This window comes from Passer domesticus, chromosome 4, assembly GCF_036417665.1.
Source record: "Passer domesticus isolate bPasDom1 chromosome 4, bPasDom1.hap1, whole genome shotgun sequence".
NCBI classification, from domain to species: Eukaryota; Metazoa; Chordata; class Aves; order Passeriformes; family Passeridae; genus Passer; species Passer domesticus.
In genome coordinates, this window is record NC_087477.1 from 18,481,877 (window position 1) to 18,499,136 (window position 17,260).

The 17,260-nt window shown below is 41.0% G+C and overlaps 1 protein-coding gene across 1 annotated transcript in view; it reads left to right on the forward strand.

Annotated features, from left to right (window-relative positions):
• The window catches only part of FAT4 (FAT atypical cadherin 4), a 124,772-nt gene that overhangs the window by 77,241 nt on the left and 30,271 nt on the right, over nt 1-17,260 (forward strand). Inside the window, exons 7-8 of the mRNA XM_064416442.1 lie at nt 11,087-11,267; nt 14,582-14,832. Coding sequence (XP_064272512.1) covers nt 11,087-11,267; nt 14,582-14,832 — 432 coding nt within the window. The remainder of the gene's footprint in view (nt 1-11,086; nt 11,268-14,581; nt 14,833-17,260) is intronic.

Genomic DNA, 17,260 nt, shown 5'->3' on the forward strand with positions numbered 1-17,260 from the left:
CCCAGAGCAGATCTTTGCCCTGGGCACGTGAGAAAACCTGTGAGTTATGAAGAGCTGAGCTGCTCATAAGCACTGGGGACAGGTCAGGTGGGAAACCGCCGTGGGACCACGAGCCCCAGCAATGGAAATCCAGGCAGTTGTTGAAGAAGTGCTTTCCCAAGCAAGGGCTCCCCTCAGGCCCAGGGATGTCGGTCATGATCGATGCATTGTTCTGGCTCTAGCCCAGCTATTCCTTGGCCTTGGCTGCTAATCCTCTGCTCAGTCCTCAGGGTGGATCGCGGGTCGGTGGAGAGTCTTCCCTGCCTGCTGGGGGAGGGAAAGGACGGACAAAACGGCTTCTGGCACTCAGCTCAGTGATTTGTGTCCATGCAGCCTGCCTCGTGCCCAGTTTCCACAAGGCAGGCTGCACAAAGGGTTTTGATTCCTACCTTGGTTTATCATCACTCTTCCCTTGCTTCTGCACTTCCACTGTGTCTGGGCCTTGGAGACTCGGCCGCCGCTCTAGGCAGGGGGGATTTATGAGGACATGCAGAGCATCCATCACTGGGAACATTCAGCATCTTCCAGAGCTGTACACCTGCGGCTTTGCTCGAGAAATAAAGCACAATTGAACCCCAAAGCTCAGCCATCCCAATTTAGAGACCCTCTTGCAGTGCAGGCTGTAGGACCTGGGTGTGTGAATTATAAATACAGCGACAGGCAAAGTGATGGACTGTGGAGTAACAGGATAGTGTTTAGATTGCAGATGCTGCCCCAGAATGTCTGCTAACATAAATGCCAAGAAACCTACACACAACTATTTGAATGTGTCTTCACGGGTCTGCTTCTACCACATAAATCTTTTCTGCTTTGCTGTACCTTCTTCATGGCAAAATGGTTGGGAAAAGAGATTTTCTGCTTTTTTTTTCCACCCCATCTGGTGGGGATGCGGCACTAGGTAAACATTCAACTCTGGCAGCATGACAAGAACTGGTGCAGCTGCTTTTATCATCCGTGTCTTTAACTCTTTGAGCAATTTTCTGGGCAAATGTTAGCATTCCAACAGTCCTCCTTTTATTTATTGATTGCAGGGATGTGGAGTAGCACATCTGGAAACCTGCTCACTGCCCAGGACTACTGTTTAAATAAACTGCAGCCACCATCTCTTGATTAGGTTGGTCAGAATGGCACATGGCCACAATAAAACCAAAATCAAATCGTGATGTTTCTAATTAGAAGCTGTGTTCCTGTGTTTTGGGGGGGTTTAATTTTATTTTCTTAAATAACCTGTTTACTGATTTAGATAAATAGTCCTGAAAGAAATGAATCAGTGAATGGTTATTATATTTAGTTAGCTGTTCTTTGTATACATCCCTGGCCTGGATGAAAAACAACCATATGTTTTTTCTTTAGGAAATGTTGGTCCCTGACTTATACATTCTTTCCTTCAGGAATGTAGGAGGGCAACCAAGTAGAGAGGTTATATCCTTCTCAGGAATTCTCTTCTGAGCTAGGCTTTTGGTTCCCTTCAATCCTAAAATCAAATGGAAGATGACAGTGCAGTTGTGTTGTTTTTTTAACACATTTCAAGATATTTCCCAACAGCAAAAGGACAGCTGTATTTTCTAGTAATGTTTAGAAAGTCTTAAGACTCAACATTGTGTGAGATTTAAGTGGCTAGACATAAGACATTTGTACTCATCCTGTTTCCTTAGCAGACACTGTATTTCTACCTAACATAGAACCTGCAGTGTGAAAAGATGTTGCCTGAAAATAACAAATATTATTTTTAGAACAAATTTAGCTATTTTAAAATTCTGGTGCTGTCAAAAAAAAAAAAAAACCCAAGCAACTTGCTTATTTCTGCTAGAGATGTCCTGTTTGCCAGGTTTTTGTGCAATGTCTAAAAACACCCATTGCTGAAGTTGTGGTGAGCTAAATGAATCTGATGTCTGCTCACCTTGGTGCTTCACAGTTTACAGAAGGATTGCTCTCTTCTGTGGTCTTGTTTTATGGCACAACTGTTTCAAAATGCATTTTGGGTTCTGTCCCAGCTCCGTTTATTTCCTTGTGCTCATGGAAGCTCTTCCTTGTGTCAATGCTGTCTGATCTAGCCTGCTTCTAGTGGTTTTCTGTTTCACTGCCTTTATTATTTTTGTTCTTTTAATACTGGTACGAAAACTGTTGGTGCAGTAGTTCTGCCTGATTTTTAAATTTATTTCTAAATGGCACCTTGGGACAACTGAGATGGTGACACTCATCAATGCGTTCATAGTGTTCATATTGTCTTATCATCCTCTAAAATCAGGAGACAAGAGAATTGAGAGTGGCATTTTGTGGTTGTGGCAACGTAATAGCAGGGTCTTGCCCCATCACAGAGCCTAGAAACTGCTAGCACTTTGACATTTTTCCCTGGAAGACAAAAGCTCCAAAAGCTACTTAGGAAAGAGCGTTTGTGGCAGAGTCAGTCCAAGATTCCCTGAGGAGTTATTGTCAGGGAAGAGAGCCTGTCAGAGTCTGTGGGATGTGACGTGTTTCCTCCCCAAAGGAGATGAGGGCTTTAGCCCATCCCCTCAGAGAACCACCCCACGGGATGCACAATGCAGCCCCTGAATGGCATTTGAGGCATTTAGTCCTCTTTTTGGACATGAAACTTCATTATTAGATCACTGCTTTCTACATAGTCCAGCAAGAGCCTCTGGGCTAAATCCAAGTATAGAAGTTCCTCTGGGGTGGGGTGCAGGAGAAATTTATTTTCAGGCTGGCATATCTGTGAAAATAATGAAAGATTTTCACTCAGATTAAAATAATGCACAGCACTTCATTTTCAAGCTAACTCGAACTAGTTTCAGAGAAAAAAACCAGATATATCTCTTCAAAAAAGAAAATCCAGGTTCATTTATTTAAACTGGAAAACAAGCTAGAAGGTAATGCTTAATATTTTAAAATTTTCAAGTTAGAAGGAATTGTCTGTTTTTCAGCTTCCAAGCCATTACACTTCCTCCCTTACCTCTTCATTCATCCATCTTGGTCTGATTAGTTTGGAACTTTACATTAAACTTAATTTTCAATTGTTCTTCTGCTTACATCACTTGTCTGTGAAATTCTGTTTCATAGCTGCTAATGAGATCTCTGAATGTAATCTGTTTTGCAGAAGAGTACTTAGAGTAGTTGTTAAGCAGTTTATCAGCCTTTGAGAAATACTAAGATTTTTCCAGCCTTGGTGATCTTAAACAGTTTTTTAAATTAAACATTACACCTTATAAATTGTAAGTCTGCTAGCTCAATCTTCAAATACAAAGCTACAATTTCAGGAAGCCTTAATTGCAAGGCTAAAACAAGTAAAACATGCACATATGGCCTGAACACTTAGCCTGCTGGTTAATCTTCTCTATTTATACAGGGTGTTTTTAAAGCATAATTCAGAATTGTGCATTACAGGAATTTCACTGTGGGATATTCAGGAGTCACAAGCTGTCAAAAGTTGCCTTAGTCAGCAGTCCCTACAGGAGTCAGCTTCTCTGTTTTTTCTGTTTAGAGCAATAACTTGTAACAGAGAGGAGTAATTTGATGGTTTTAAGGAAATAATTTTTTTAGCGGCTCTGCCTTTCTCCTGAGTTTGCTGTTCCACTTTCTTTCAATCTCACTTCTGCCACCAGAGGACTTGGGTGGGGCCCATGGCCATGCCAGCTCCTCCAGCACCTCCTGCTTTCTGCAGGCACAGGGAGATCATACAATGATTTGGGATGGAAGGGACCTTAAATCTCATCGAATTCCAACCTGCTGCCACAGTCAGGGGCACCTTCCATTGGACCAGGTCACTCCAAGCTGGCCTGGGACACTTCCAGGGATGGGGCAGCCACAGCTTCTCTGGGCAAACAGCGCCAAGGCTCTGCCACCTTTACAGGGAACAATTTCTTCCTCGCTTCCTTACAATCTGTCATGTGCCACTATTTTTATGAACATTAAGTTCAGCATTTTCCTTAATTGTTCTTGTTTTAAAACATTTGGTAGAAGGCAACTTCTTGCTCTGGAAATAAATGCATTTCTGGCTAAGAAACGTGCAGTATGTACGTGTGAGGTTGTTGAACATCTTGAAGGTGTGCTAAATATACATTATACTTTTTCTGTGCTAGTATATTATACCTTTTCTTTATTGCATGGGTTTTGTTCTCAGTCTGTGTCTTTGTTCCTGTAGGTCTGTAAAAGTGCTCCAGCTTTTTTTTTTTCTTACCTCTCTTGGTTAACAGCTGCAGGAAACTGCTTCTGATCAGAGGAAGAAAACAGGGATAGGGAAATGTGTATATACACCAGAGGCCTTAAAATTGCCTCTCTGTGTGCCTGCAACTCCTGTTCTTTCAACAGCATGTTACATTTCTTGCAATGTGATGTTGCCCCTGTCCTGAAGCTCCGAAGCTTAATGAATCTGCTGGAAGCAGTCAGTCAGGAGTTTTGGTATTCAAATTTAAAACCCGTGTGGATAAAACCAGGTGAGAGATCCCATTGTGTATCACTGTTTTGGGACAGGGTTTTCTTTTGCACTCTCAGAGCAGGTGTGAGTTTCTGTGTTCATGCACATGCACCAGCCTGAGTGTGGCTGGATGTGCTGTTGCTTGAACAAGGTTGGTCTTTGGTCTAGTGAATAATTTATTATTTTGTTTTCACTTTTTATGTTCTCAGATTTAGTTCTATTTGCCCCCAGCTTATTTAGGCTGCTAGATGGGGGTTGATACTCTCTTTTCTAACACCTGATGTAGTACAGAAAGTCCCTGGGTTTGTTTTTTTTCTTGTTAGATAATCCTTGCAAAAGTAAAGATCTGTCCCAGCTATCAATCCAGTCCCTTGGTTTTTGAAGTTCAAGTTCTGTTAAATCAGCTTTGGGATCAGCTACTGCTTTGTACCTAACTATGAGATAAACTCAAATTTGACACACTCAGAAATTTTGAAAATCTCAGTTTGCTGCATGTCTCATTCAGTCAGCCACTGAACTGATTGAGAATATGGATGGCTTCTAACTTTTTAATATCTTTTATTGGCCACTTATTTCAGCTTCTGTCTCAAAATAATCTAGGTTCACCAGGTTTTTTTAAGACTTAGCATGATAGCCTGTGGTGAAAAATTGAGTAAGAAGAAAACAAAGCACAGTCAACATACCCAGCCAGGACAAATATTTGTGGTGCAATCTTGTAGAAAGGACTACTTTTTCCTCATTTCACAGACGCATTTTCTTCTGTGTTCTTGGAAAATTAGTTAAAGTCATCCATGTTCCAAATTAAGCCTCGTGTGCACTAGAAATGTAAAGTGTAATGCAGGCTAGTTGCATTTTCACTGAATGTAGCTCTGTGTTTATTTTAAAACTCACCAGCCGAGTGAGGCTCAGCACACTCCGTCTGCATTTAAATGCATTTAGAAAGATTGGCCACTTTATTGTGAGAAAGGCCTTGTTTACTTGAGTGAAAAAGTTAATTCTCTGTGATAACACATACAACTCCTAGTCCTGGGGCTCATTCACTGGGTGTTTGACTGGAGAAGTGAAATCCACTTTGTTGCAAAGCAACACATTTCACTGAGGCAAAAATTCCATTTCTGTTAAATCGCTTTCCAATTTTCAGGATAATGATGTGTTTAATTTACCACAAAACATAGTAAACTGCTTGCAGGATGAGTCTTGATTAGTCATTTAGATTCATTTTATTTAATTTTAATTTTTTTTTTTTCATTTTATTGAAATGTGTCTGTGGGGTTTTTGCTTAAGTTTATTGTTAGTTTTCTAGCACGTGATTTTGATATTTTAATGCTGGCAAAAACTTTGGAGTTCCTGGTTTCTGAAAGGAATGATGGTTTTACTATCTGCTGTGCTAAGCATGGTGCAGACAGGACCTAGAAACCATTAAGGCTTCAAACAATATGTGGATGGTGTGCTGGACACATTCTCCTATTTCTAATTTTTGCTGTGAGCCAAACAGCACCATGCAGCCGAGATAATTTCCAATAGCATCATCTTTTCCTGAGCTTTCCTGAAGAACCTAAATGGCTTTGCAAGTTTCCTTTCATGGCTTTTTCTTGCTGTTCCAGTGCGCTAAGTGCTCTGATCATTCCCCAGTCACCCAGATGTGCTGTGGAGAGCTGAACATGTACCAGAATAGATGCTGCCACGTGTTGGGGGATTTCAGGGATCCCAAACAGCTCACCTTCCCCATTCCCCAGAACAAGGGACAAGCACGTGGTGCTCCCTTCTTCCAAGGCTGCATGGATGGACCAAGGCAAAAGTGAAAGCAGTCTTTAGGTGTTTCAGTCATATTTTCTGGAAAAATCCATTTGCCCAGGATTTCTCTCCTGGGCAGCTGAGAATCCTCAGAGAAAAAAATAAATCAATATTATCTCATGTGCTTCTCCTGTGTTTTGCTGCTTTGGAATGTGGTTGGAGATTGTTTATCCAACAGGTGATTGTTTCATTGGTTTCTGCTGTGAATTATTTTGACTCATTGGCCAATTGGGGCCAAGCTGTGTCAGGGCTCTGGAGAGAGAGTCATGAGTTTCCATTATTATCTTTTTAACCTTCAGTAAGTATCCTTTCTGTATTCTTTAGTAAAGTTCAGTTTAGTATTCTTTAATATAATATAGTATCATAAAATAATCAATTAGCCTTCTGAGAACATGGAGTCAGATTCAGCAATTCCTTCCTGCCACAAGGGCACCCCGCAAGTACAATATTTAGGTGAGGGCAATGAGTGGTTTATATTGAGTTAATCCAGAAAGGTGTATTGACCTCTCTTTGCTGGTTATCCAGCATCTGAAAAGCAGAGTTTGTCAGGTTAAGTGGTATTTCTCCCCACTGCATTCTCACCTTCCTGCATTGTTTCCTTTCGTCTGTTTGAATTACTGCACAGAGCCAATATTTTTCATCTCACCTCTCCTGGACAGGGAGAGGAAAAAATTGAGAGCGCTTGTTACAACTTCTTTAAGTAAAAAAATTACAAATATCATCATATTTCTTGTGGTGATCAGCCTCAAGCAAGTATGGGTGAATGGAGCAGGAAACCTGCTCGTAGCTCTCCAGCAGTCCCATCTTGCTGGGACAAGAGACATCCTGTCCCATCCTGCTGCCTGCCTGACCCACATTCCCATGGCTTTTTCTTCATGTCACTTCCCCCAGTGTCCCATGCAGAGAGAGGAGCCACAGCCCAGTGCTGGCCCAGCCCAAGGTGGCCTCTCATAACCTCTCTCTGTAAGTCATCCTCCACCACAGGCTCCCAAGGTCTGCTCCTTCTCTTCATCCCCAGACACATGTTTACTTGCAGATGTAAGCAAAAAAGCTGAAATTTTTGGAAGAACGTCCGTGGGAAGCAATTTTCCCCCTGAACTCAGCGTTGCTATTTTGACACTATCCCAGGTTAATCTCTATTTCAGCAATGACGTGTGTGGACATTTGTGGGACTGTCTGCTTAGTGTATATGTACAGCTGCCACCTAGGAAATAAACTGTGCAGTTCACAGAAACAGACCTCAGCACACAGAGATGGGAAGTTCACAGTTATAATGACAATAATATATGAATGGCACCATCTTATAAATTTTAAAGATGTGATACTCACTGAATGGGAACAGACAAGTCAATCTCTTCCATTTAGATAATATAGTTGAATTTATGTTCTTTCCTTATTCATCATTTGGTTCCTTCACTCCTCCATCCTTCTAGAAAACTTTTTTTCCCACTTGGATATTCTAAGACTCTGTGAGACATAGTATTCTGGGATTTGGAAAAGAAACCTGCTAGTTGTATGACACTAGAGAAATGCTCTAAATGAGGAGTGTCTGACAAAGAAATACTTGCTGCTTCTGCTGAAAAATAGTTCAGACTATCGTGAACAATCATAGAATTTTTTAATGCAAATTCACTAAGGGAAAAGTGTATGTTTCTTTGTGGCTTTAGCCCTTGGGGCTGTTTTTAAAAGTACTCAGAGGCTTGTGTGGCTGTGTACAGCAATTTTAGATACGTTGTAACATGTCTGGTTTATTAAGAATGGTTTGGGGTCATCTTGTGTGTTTGGCTAATATTGCAGAAGTTACACTAAATTTACTGCAGTTATTTATGCAAAATATTAAAATGGGGTGATGCTCTGCCATAATAAGAATTAACTGACTTGGGGAAGATTTGCTATTGAAGCAAAACTAAGAAATCTGGGAACTCAGCCTGACCGTGGAAACTACTTCTCTCACCACAAATATGACATGTACTTTTTATGAAACCTGCTTATTACCAAGGGCCAAATTCTGTGGTCCTTATGCAAGCACAGCTTTCACTGGAAGTTCACTGAGGACGGTAGAATTTGGCCGTGAGCTATTTCTTTTCCATATGAAATTACTTCATTTGTAATTTCCTCTTCTTATATTTCTCAGTAACTGCAGAAATGTGAGCTAGTCATTTAATTTTGACTGAGTAAAAGCTTTGAGGACTCTCTGTGAAATTGCAACTTTGTCTTTCGCTGTAATAGAATAAAGGAGTAAATTTGTGGACGTGATATTTTACTTAGAGAAAAAAAACCCCCGTATCTGGGTAACTACACAGACAGGAAACCAATGTAAATACGTGAGATTTTCCATCCAAGTAAGATGAGAAAGGTTTGGGGTTTAGAACCGAGGAGCAGTGACTTGGGATGTTACAAACAGCTGAATTAAAATGGGACTTCGGGGACGTCTCTGTGAGCACTCTGCAGCCACAAGCTAACGTTGATGAGGTCTGGGTTACTTATGTTGCCCCAGCTAATTTTGTTGGTGTGCTGCTCAGCCTTGGCTGGTAAAGTCCTTTCCCTGTGGCTGAGACAAATGAGCCCACACTGCGCTGCATGCTGCCTTGTAGACACTTCCAGGGAGGAAGGGGAATTGGAGAAAAAGGGATTTTCCATTGAAGCAAGGGCTGGGATCTAAAGGCACTGCCACCTCTGTTCATTTTTGTGACAAAACCCACGGTGTGAATTTTCTGGCCTTGGCTTTGTCTTAGCAAATACATTTGAAACGGCGAGTTTCAGGTTTTAGCTGTGAGATTAGCTTTCTTTTCCAGGCTGAATTGCATTACCGATGCTCTTTGAATGTGACTTACCCAAGATTAATTTCTGAATTATATATAAATTGTTTAATCAGCTGCGAAACTTTACAACTTTCAACCTTTCATTTCATTAGCTGCGAGATGAATGTCAATAAAATGCGTTTGGAAAGCCAGGCCTTGATGACACACGCAGCAAACGCCGCTGAGGACTCTCTTTCGTTTAATGCAGTAATAATAAACACTTCACAGGCAATATTTCAGCAATCAAGAGCACTTTTGCAGGCTTTTCTATCTATATGTGTTTGGCTAAATGACAAAATCATGAGTTAAAAAAAAAAAGGCTAAAAAATGAGTCAGACTTATTGCCTTAATGTAATCTTCCTGGCTGAAAGCGTATTAATTGGCAGAGTGAATTACCTCAGAGCAGAGCAGAGAAAGGACTCTATTGTGTGATGTGAAATCTATACTCCTTGGCTTGCACGTTCTTCCCCCGGCGTTGTGATCCTTTCCCTCTGATCAGCAGCCTCCAAGCCCAGCCTTGAGAGATTTATAACGCCTTTCAATTGGAAGCTCTGTCATTCAGCCCATTTGGGCATTAAACCACGTTGCTCCAAGGGATTTTGTGGTGAAAAATCCTCCTTCCCGTGCTGAGGCTGCTCCCAGCTTCTTCAAGGGTTAACATGTGGGAAAACGGGTTGTCATTTCTCCTTTTATATAAGAACTTTGTGTTTGGAGCCCTTGCCAGGGGCAGATGGGACCCAAGAGCAGAGCCTGCCTCCTTCCCAGCCCCGAGGTTGAGCTCCAGCAGTAACCTTGGATAGCAGTGACCCAATCATCTGCCGGGCTGGAAGGACTGGGGCGGTCACACAGGGTGGCCTGCGTTCCATCGAGTGACAGCTCTGTGCAATATGCCTGCCTCATGGCAAGGACTCCACCAATCTTAGCCCAAAGCATTTCATTATCCTCGCTTTATCCCAGTCCAGCAAATGCTGAATTGGCGGATCTGAGTTGGAAGGGGAAAGAGATGCAGTCTTGGGTAAAACAGGCATGGTCATCATCTGTCTTTTGAGTAAAAGTGGCCATAACTTAAGTGTTTCTTGCTCTGCTATCACTTTTTCCTTCTCCTTTCTATGTATTCAAAGAAAGGAATGATCCCTTTTCTCCAGGGGAAGAATTTGGTTAGCAGAAGATGTCTTGCTGATTCTTGGCTGAAAATAAGTGTAATGAATGGACTCACAAAACTAACATGAACTTGTAAAAGTCTTCATTGTCTTTTTTTGGATTTGACAAAGGAAAAGCTGAAGAGGACAAATACTGAGAGATTGCACATGAATAAACATGCTATTTCATGCTCCTTGCTGCTCATCAGAGTTAAGTTTAGAATAACAAGGAGGATGAAAGCCCTGGGTTAAATAAGTTCAGTCTGATTTCCCGTAAGCCAGTATTCCATTGGAGCGAGCATTATTTGCTGCTATAGATGGTTGCTTCTATGGAGAGAATGAGTCTGAACAGGGCTGGAGACTCACTGCAACCTTCTCACCCGCTCCCAGAAGGTCTCCCCAGGTCAGGGGTGCGACCGGCAGTGGAAGAGCCACGCGGGAAGCTGGGTTTTGCCACTGTTTCCACTCTATTTGTTCTGCGGGTGAATAAATTGAGGGCTGGAGTCTTCACGTCTGTCAGCGTGCCACCTTTGAAGGTCTCCTTGCAGAGAAACAGGAAAGTCAACCACATCTTCAAATTGGTCCTAATTGTTACAGGAAGGCTTTCTGAGCAGTTCCAAGACCATCTTTTTCCACTGAGCTTGTATTACAAAATATTTCTGGAATTAGATGGAGCAAGAAAAATAATAACTGTTTTTTTTTTTTTTTGTCTTTCACAACTTGTACTTTATGTCAAGATGACTTTGAAACAAACCTGACCCTGTCCTCTGTGTTGAGCTGGCTTCCTTGCTCTGTGAACTGTGACATGCTCAAGCGCTCGGCTCCAAATCGGAGCTGGCAGAGCTCCGATTAGCCTGCTGGTGTTTGTAACCTCTAGCACTTTGTATCCCCCCTTTCCCCAGGATCTCCTGCCCTCACTGGCACTGGAACCATTGCTGTCACAGTGGATGATGTCAATGACAACGTCCCCACGTTTGCCTTTAACATGTATTTTGCCACTGTTCCGGAGGATGCTCCCACGGGGACAGACATTTTGCTCGTGAACTCCTCGGATGCTGATGCTTCTACAAATGCTGTTATTAGGTGGGTCGATTACTGTTGCTCCATGTAATACTGCCTCATATCTTGCCTGAAGATTCCTTTTTCCCCAGTGTCCATCACCAGTGTGCCCTAAAGCTGTAAGACAAAAAATAGAACAGTTTTATGTGTGTAACTAAATTACTTGGGCAAATCAGTCTTTTTGTTGTTTATAGACTTTTTAGAGTTATATTGAGGATGAGTAGAGTTGTGGAGTTACTTAATTTTTTTACTGAGTGAAAAGCAAGCTAGTTCAATTTACACCTGCACTCACTGCCTGCCTTGCTGCTGCATTCACACCTTTTCATGTAGTGAGCAATTTTCACTGAAAGCAAATGTGCTCCTTGAGTAAAGCTTTGGTCAGTTGTTGTCTTAACATGAAAATTACCCAAGGTGAATCATAAAGCTTATGCCATTCAGAAAACCAGTTAAAGGTTGGAATTTGGCAGTTCTGCACAGGGCTCAGTTGATGGAACTTAACTGGGCACTGGGCTGCACACTGGCCATTCCCAGTTCCACAGACAAGAGTAATGAAGATGCTGAGAGGCAGTGACAAGCTGAAGATTATCCACTGAGGACAGATACATTGCCAAGGGAATGTAAAGCAAGTTTGTATTAGTTCTTAATCTTCCCACACTTAACTATTGTGGCTGCAAACTGTTTCCAAACTCACAAAGCAGGATATAAAAGTAGCTTCCTTATTTACCTTTGTTAGTTCACCTCAGTTCCTTCTTCAATGAGTATAAGAATACCACTGTGTCATTTTTTTTTAAAGGAAGTAAAATAAAACAGAACTATGTTATGGCAAAACACTGTCTACAAAATACTGAAATATTTTCTTTCCAACTAGCTACAAGCCAGAAATAGAAGCTTGACATCTAGACATGTTTAGATATTTGAAAATCATCCAAAATTGCCATTTATTAAATTGTGAAACAATCAAGCTTTTAATTCTGTTCACTCATAGTCTAAGAAACTATTTCTGGCAAGCTCCTTTATAAAAAAAAAGAATTCCATGCAGAGCATGAATGACTATAATGATTGCGCCCCGTAATCAAAAATTATCAGTCTGCTCTTGGATTTCTTTAGTGTGGTTAAATTGCTTTAATATCTCTGCCATTAGTCTTTGTCATTCACTCAGTACTGCATCACAGAATTAGTTGATAAAAATATTTTTTTCCCTTCATAAGTAGCTATTAAAACATTGTTTTCAGGTTTTGTTTTACACTCTTTAGGCTCAGGAACAGGCTTTGTTTTTCTTGGACAGGGTTTGTCCAGATTCAGCATTTAAAGCAGATCTTAAAGTATGGCTGGTATTGCAAAACTGGTGAAAGCCAGAAGGATCAGAACATGTATGGTTGTCATGTCAGAGGTGCTGAGCGCTCAGAACTCCTTTTTTTTCTGTCTTGTTAGAGTCTGTTCAAAAGTAAACCTTTGGTTTCCAATATGGATATTTAAAATCCTTGGCTAACATTTTCATGCAAAGTCAAAAAATGTGCTGTGTTTTAAAGGAAGTGTGTGAACTTCTGCAGAACTGTCACCTGTCCATACATGCCAACTCTTGTTCTCCTGGTTCTGGTGATAACCTGTCAAGTCATTAAAGGAGGGTGGCAGGGTTTTAAATGGCAGTGCACACTTGAGCAGTCCTGTTAAAGACAGTACATGGGCGTCAAAAGGCCACATTTTAAGTGTTTGGATCAAATTCCTTTTACGCCACTTGCCACCATTAGAGTTTCAAAGGGTTTTTGGTTTTACTTAGGTTTTTTTTGGGTTGAATTTGGATGTTTTGCAATTTGTTGAGACACATGTACACTGTCCAGTTGGTTTGCATGCAGGTACAATTCACAATATCTTATGACAAATGTAATATGTCTTTATTATTTCTTTTTAAAAATTTAAAAATCATTGTATCTTTCCAGTGCTAACATGTGGAAACACAGAAGAGAAAGTTTCTGTCTCTGCAATACCCCACTCAGGGTTAAACTACTGCAAATCACAGATGAAATGTGCTGCTTTTTAGGGAGATCTAAGTGGTGCTTTAGGCTTTGTGCACATTCTTTCTATTCTAGGTGCACATTGCTATGGCTGGAGAACAATTGCATATGGCAATCACATTATATCATAATTAAGCAATTAAAGCATGCTCGTGGCGTTGTGCAGAGATTAATGACTGAGCAGGAGAAGTTGCCACAGCTTATTACACAGGCTGGCTCTCAACCCGCTCAGTGCAGCTTCTGGGCTGTGTTATTACTGCTGTCATAACCTGTTCTGGTCTTAAAGAGGTGAAGATTGGAATATTAATCTCTTTCATTAAAGCCACTTTATTCTGAGCCTTTCATAGAATCATACCTCAGAAGAGCTGCTGCTGTGCTGTAGCAGAGGAGCAATGCTAATCACAGCTGTGTTGGGTTATGATATTGAATATGAGAATTGTTCATTTGAGCCAGTTTTTGTTTCCATTCTTTTCTCAAAAATCCATTATCTGAATTATTAAAAAAGGTAATATTAACCAAGTACCTTAAAAAATACATCCTTGAGATTCGTGCTGTATGAACACAAGCTGGATAAGCATTTCAAGAGAGGGGACAAACTCAGTGTGGTAGGAAGCCAGAGGTAGCCCCTACAACGTGCGTGTAGTGAGCACACAGTCAATTCTTATCAGATCACATGGGGATGTGTGCACAGACAAACACACCCACCAGTTTGAGGGTTAAACTCTGGTCCCAATTACTCTCTGTTAACAGAGCTCTGTGGTTACTAATTTGCTATGAATTGCTATAAATTCACATTGAAATCTTGAATAGCAAAACTAAGTATCAGGAAACAATATGGATATTAAATGTTCGTTTTATTTTGTAAAGCTGTCATCATTATATCTCAAAAAACAGTACATTTTCTAACTATATTCTGCAGGTACTTTTTCTAACTATATTCAGTTAAGAGGTGTATCAGCCTTTTGGAGTAACAGTTAATGCTTTAGCCCAGGGAAATCAGCGCTAGAGGATGCCTACAGTAGGCAGTTTTGAGAGTATGTCCAGTGGTATCTTCAAATATCTAAAGGCTCAGTCAGCTCACGTATTGGAAATCTGTGTTAAACAGCTATGCTTGGAAATCCCCAGAAATGTCACTTATGACAGGCCTTGAAATTTGAAAAAGTCAAACAGTGAAGACATAGAGTCAGATGAAAATGTGACAGTCTGTATTGATACCCATCATCATGGTGGTCTGAAGAGTATAGAAAATAGTTATTATCTTAAGGCAGCAGGCTGCCTTTTGAAACACTAATCCAGTTTTTCTTCCTTGGTTTTCCTCTCCAACAGCTACAGGCTTAGGGGCGGCAATTCCCAATTCACCATCAACCCTTCTACGGGACAGATCATCACCAGCGCCCTCCTCGACCGGGAGGCGAGGGAGAACTACACCCTGGTGGTGGTGGCCAGCGACGGGGGCTTCCCTAGGGCTCTCTCCAGCTCTGCCAGCGTGCTGGTGTCCGTGGCCGACGTGAACGACAACCCGCCCAAATTCCAGCACCACCCCTATGTCACCCACGTGCCGTCGCCCACCCCCTCAGGTAACCCGATCAACAGCGCTTCCATAAACGGAGAATCGTGGCATGGTTTGGGTTGGAAATCATGAACAGAGAATCATGGCATGGTTTGGGTTGGAAATCATGAACTGAGAATCGTGGCATGGTTTGGGTTGGAAATCATGAACTGAGAATCGTGGCATGGTTTGGGTTGGAAATCATGAACTGAGAATCGTGGCATGGTTTGGGTTGGAAATCATGAACTGAGAATCGTGGCATGGTTTGGGTTGGAAATCATGAACTGAGAATCGTGGCATGGTTTGGGTTGGAAATCATGAACTGAGAATCGTGGCATGGTTTGGGTTGGAAATCATGAACTGAGAATCGTGGCATGGTTTGGGTTGGAAATCATGAACTGAGAATCGTGGCATGGTTTGGGTTGGAAATCATGAACTGAGAATCGTGGCATGGTTTGGGTTGGAAATCATGAACTGAGAATCGTGGCATGGTTTGGGTTGGAAATCATGAACTGAGAATCGTGGCATGGTTTGGGTTGGAAATCATGAACTGAGAATCGTGGCATGGTTTGGGTTGGAAATCATGAACTGAGAATCGTGGCATGGTTTGGGTTGGAAGGGACCTGAAAGATCTTCTAGTAGCAACCCACCTGCCATGGGCAGAGACATCTTCTACTAAATTAGGTTGCTCCAAATCCCATCTCAACATGGCCTTGAACACTCCCAGGGATGGGCATTCACGGCTTCTCTGGGCAACATCTTAATGAAATGCTCAGCTGTGCCAGCAGAAATCTTTCAGTTTCTCTGCAGCTGTTTTTCTGGTATTATCTTTGTTCTGCGTGGGAATAAGGAACAAACCTCAAGTTACCGTCCACAGTTTAGCAGGTTTTTTCTATTGGGTTCCTCCCATCCAAATTCAATTATGTTCCTGTAGTTACATAATGTACACATACTGTAAATGATCACCCACTCAAAAAAGTTACTATTTAGCTAGGGTTAGGAACACAATGGCCTGTTTTTATTTCTGAAAGTCTCCTCTGAGCAATTCCTAAACAGGATTTTGACAGCCTCTTCCAAAAATGCTGTGTCTATGTCAGATGTTTATTATGTTGCCTTTCCTTGAGCCAAGTGGTAGAGTAAAATAAAGCAAAAGTAATCAGGCTGCAATCTTCCTTTTGTGAGCCTACACCCAAATTGAAGTTGCTTCACTCAACACAGGAGTTAATTTCTGGTTCAGCTAATGTTCCATGTTTTCACATACATACACATACATGGATATGTGATTCCTACAGAAAGGATTCCATGACGAATGGTTTACAAAACAAATTTTCTTTTAACAGAAAAAAAGATTATTTCCATGTCTTGGATTTTGTCTCTTAATTTTAAACAATTGCAACTATTTCTCCTTTTTATGGAAGAATGGATTTGTTTACAATTCTTCTCTGATTCCAGAACAACATTATGAAATTGTTTTATTATTACATTGGTGAAACTTTGTATAATCTGACTAGTGCCTTTGCCTGATTGTTTTTGGGATATTTCTGGAAATTCTTTTCACAAGGGGTACACAGAGGTTGACCTGATGTTTTCTGGCAATATCTTTTGTGTGCTTTTTGTATGAAATCTCTTATAACTAGAAACCTAAGCAATGTTTACTCTGTTTTTAACTTATCAAAAAGCTAGGGATTTTCCACTTTTACTGCTTATAACTTCCTTTTCTTTTTGGTATTTTTTAATTGTGTTTAAGAAGAGGAATTACTAATAATATTAATATTATAATTTGAATAACTGAAGGACAGAATCTCCTTTCTTCCTGTCCCATTTCTCACAAGGGTTTGAATACTGTTCTTGTCTAAACATTCCAGCCCCTGGAGTGCAAATCACTGCACATGACAAATAGTGACATGAAGTATAGTTTTAAGGGATGCTGTCAAAGCCATTCCTGCCTGCAAATGATTTTCCCTTAAGAGGTTGAAAGCAGTATGATTTTTATATAAAATTGGGTATTTTCTAAATTTCAGTAACAGTAAAACATCAACAGTATTCTTCAAATTGGTTGGACAAATTTGCAAGACATATCAAGCTTTAGATCTGTAAAATCTGGTGAGGAAGAACACCCTGGGTTCTACTTGTAAGTGGGCAAATACAGAGGCTAATGCAAATGGTGCACATACAGTCAAGCTTATTGTGAAGCATAAATTCAAAACACCTGAAAAGTCTGAGTGTAATCATGTTATTGTACTCCTGTGCAATAGTTTTGTATATCTATTTCACCAGTGTGCTTTCAAAAATGCAGTCCTCTTAGTTACTGTCCTTGGAATACTCTCAGAAAATCAGAAGGGTCTAATGGGGAGAAAGAAGCAGCATCTGGGGAATAGGAAGAGAAGGGATTGCAAGGGACAGTGGTGCAGGGTAAATATCCGTGGATGCTGCCTGTTCACTTATGTAACCTTAAT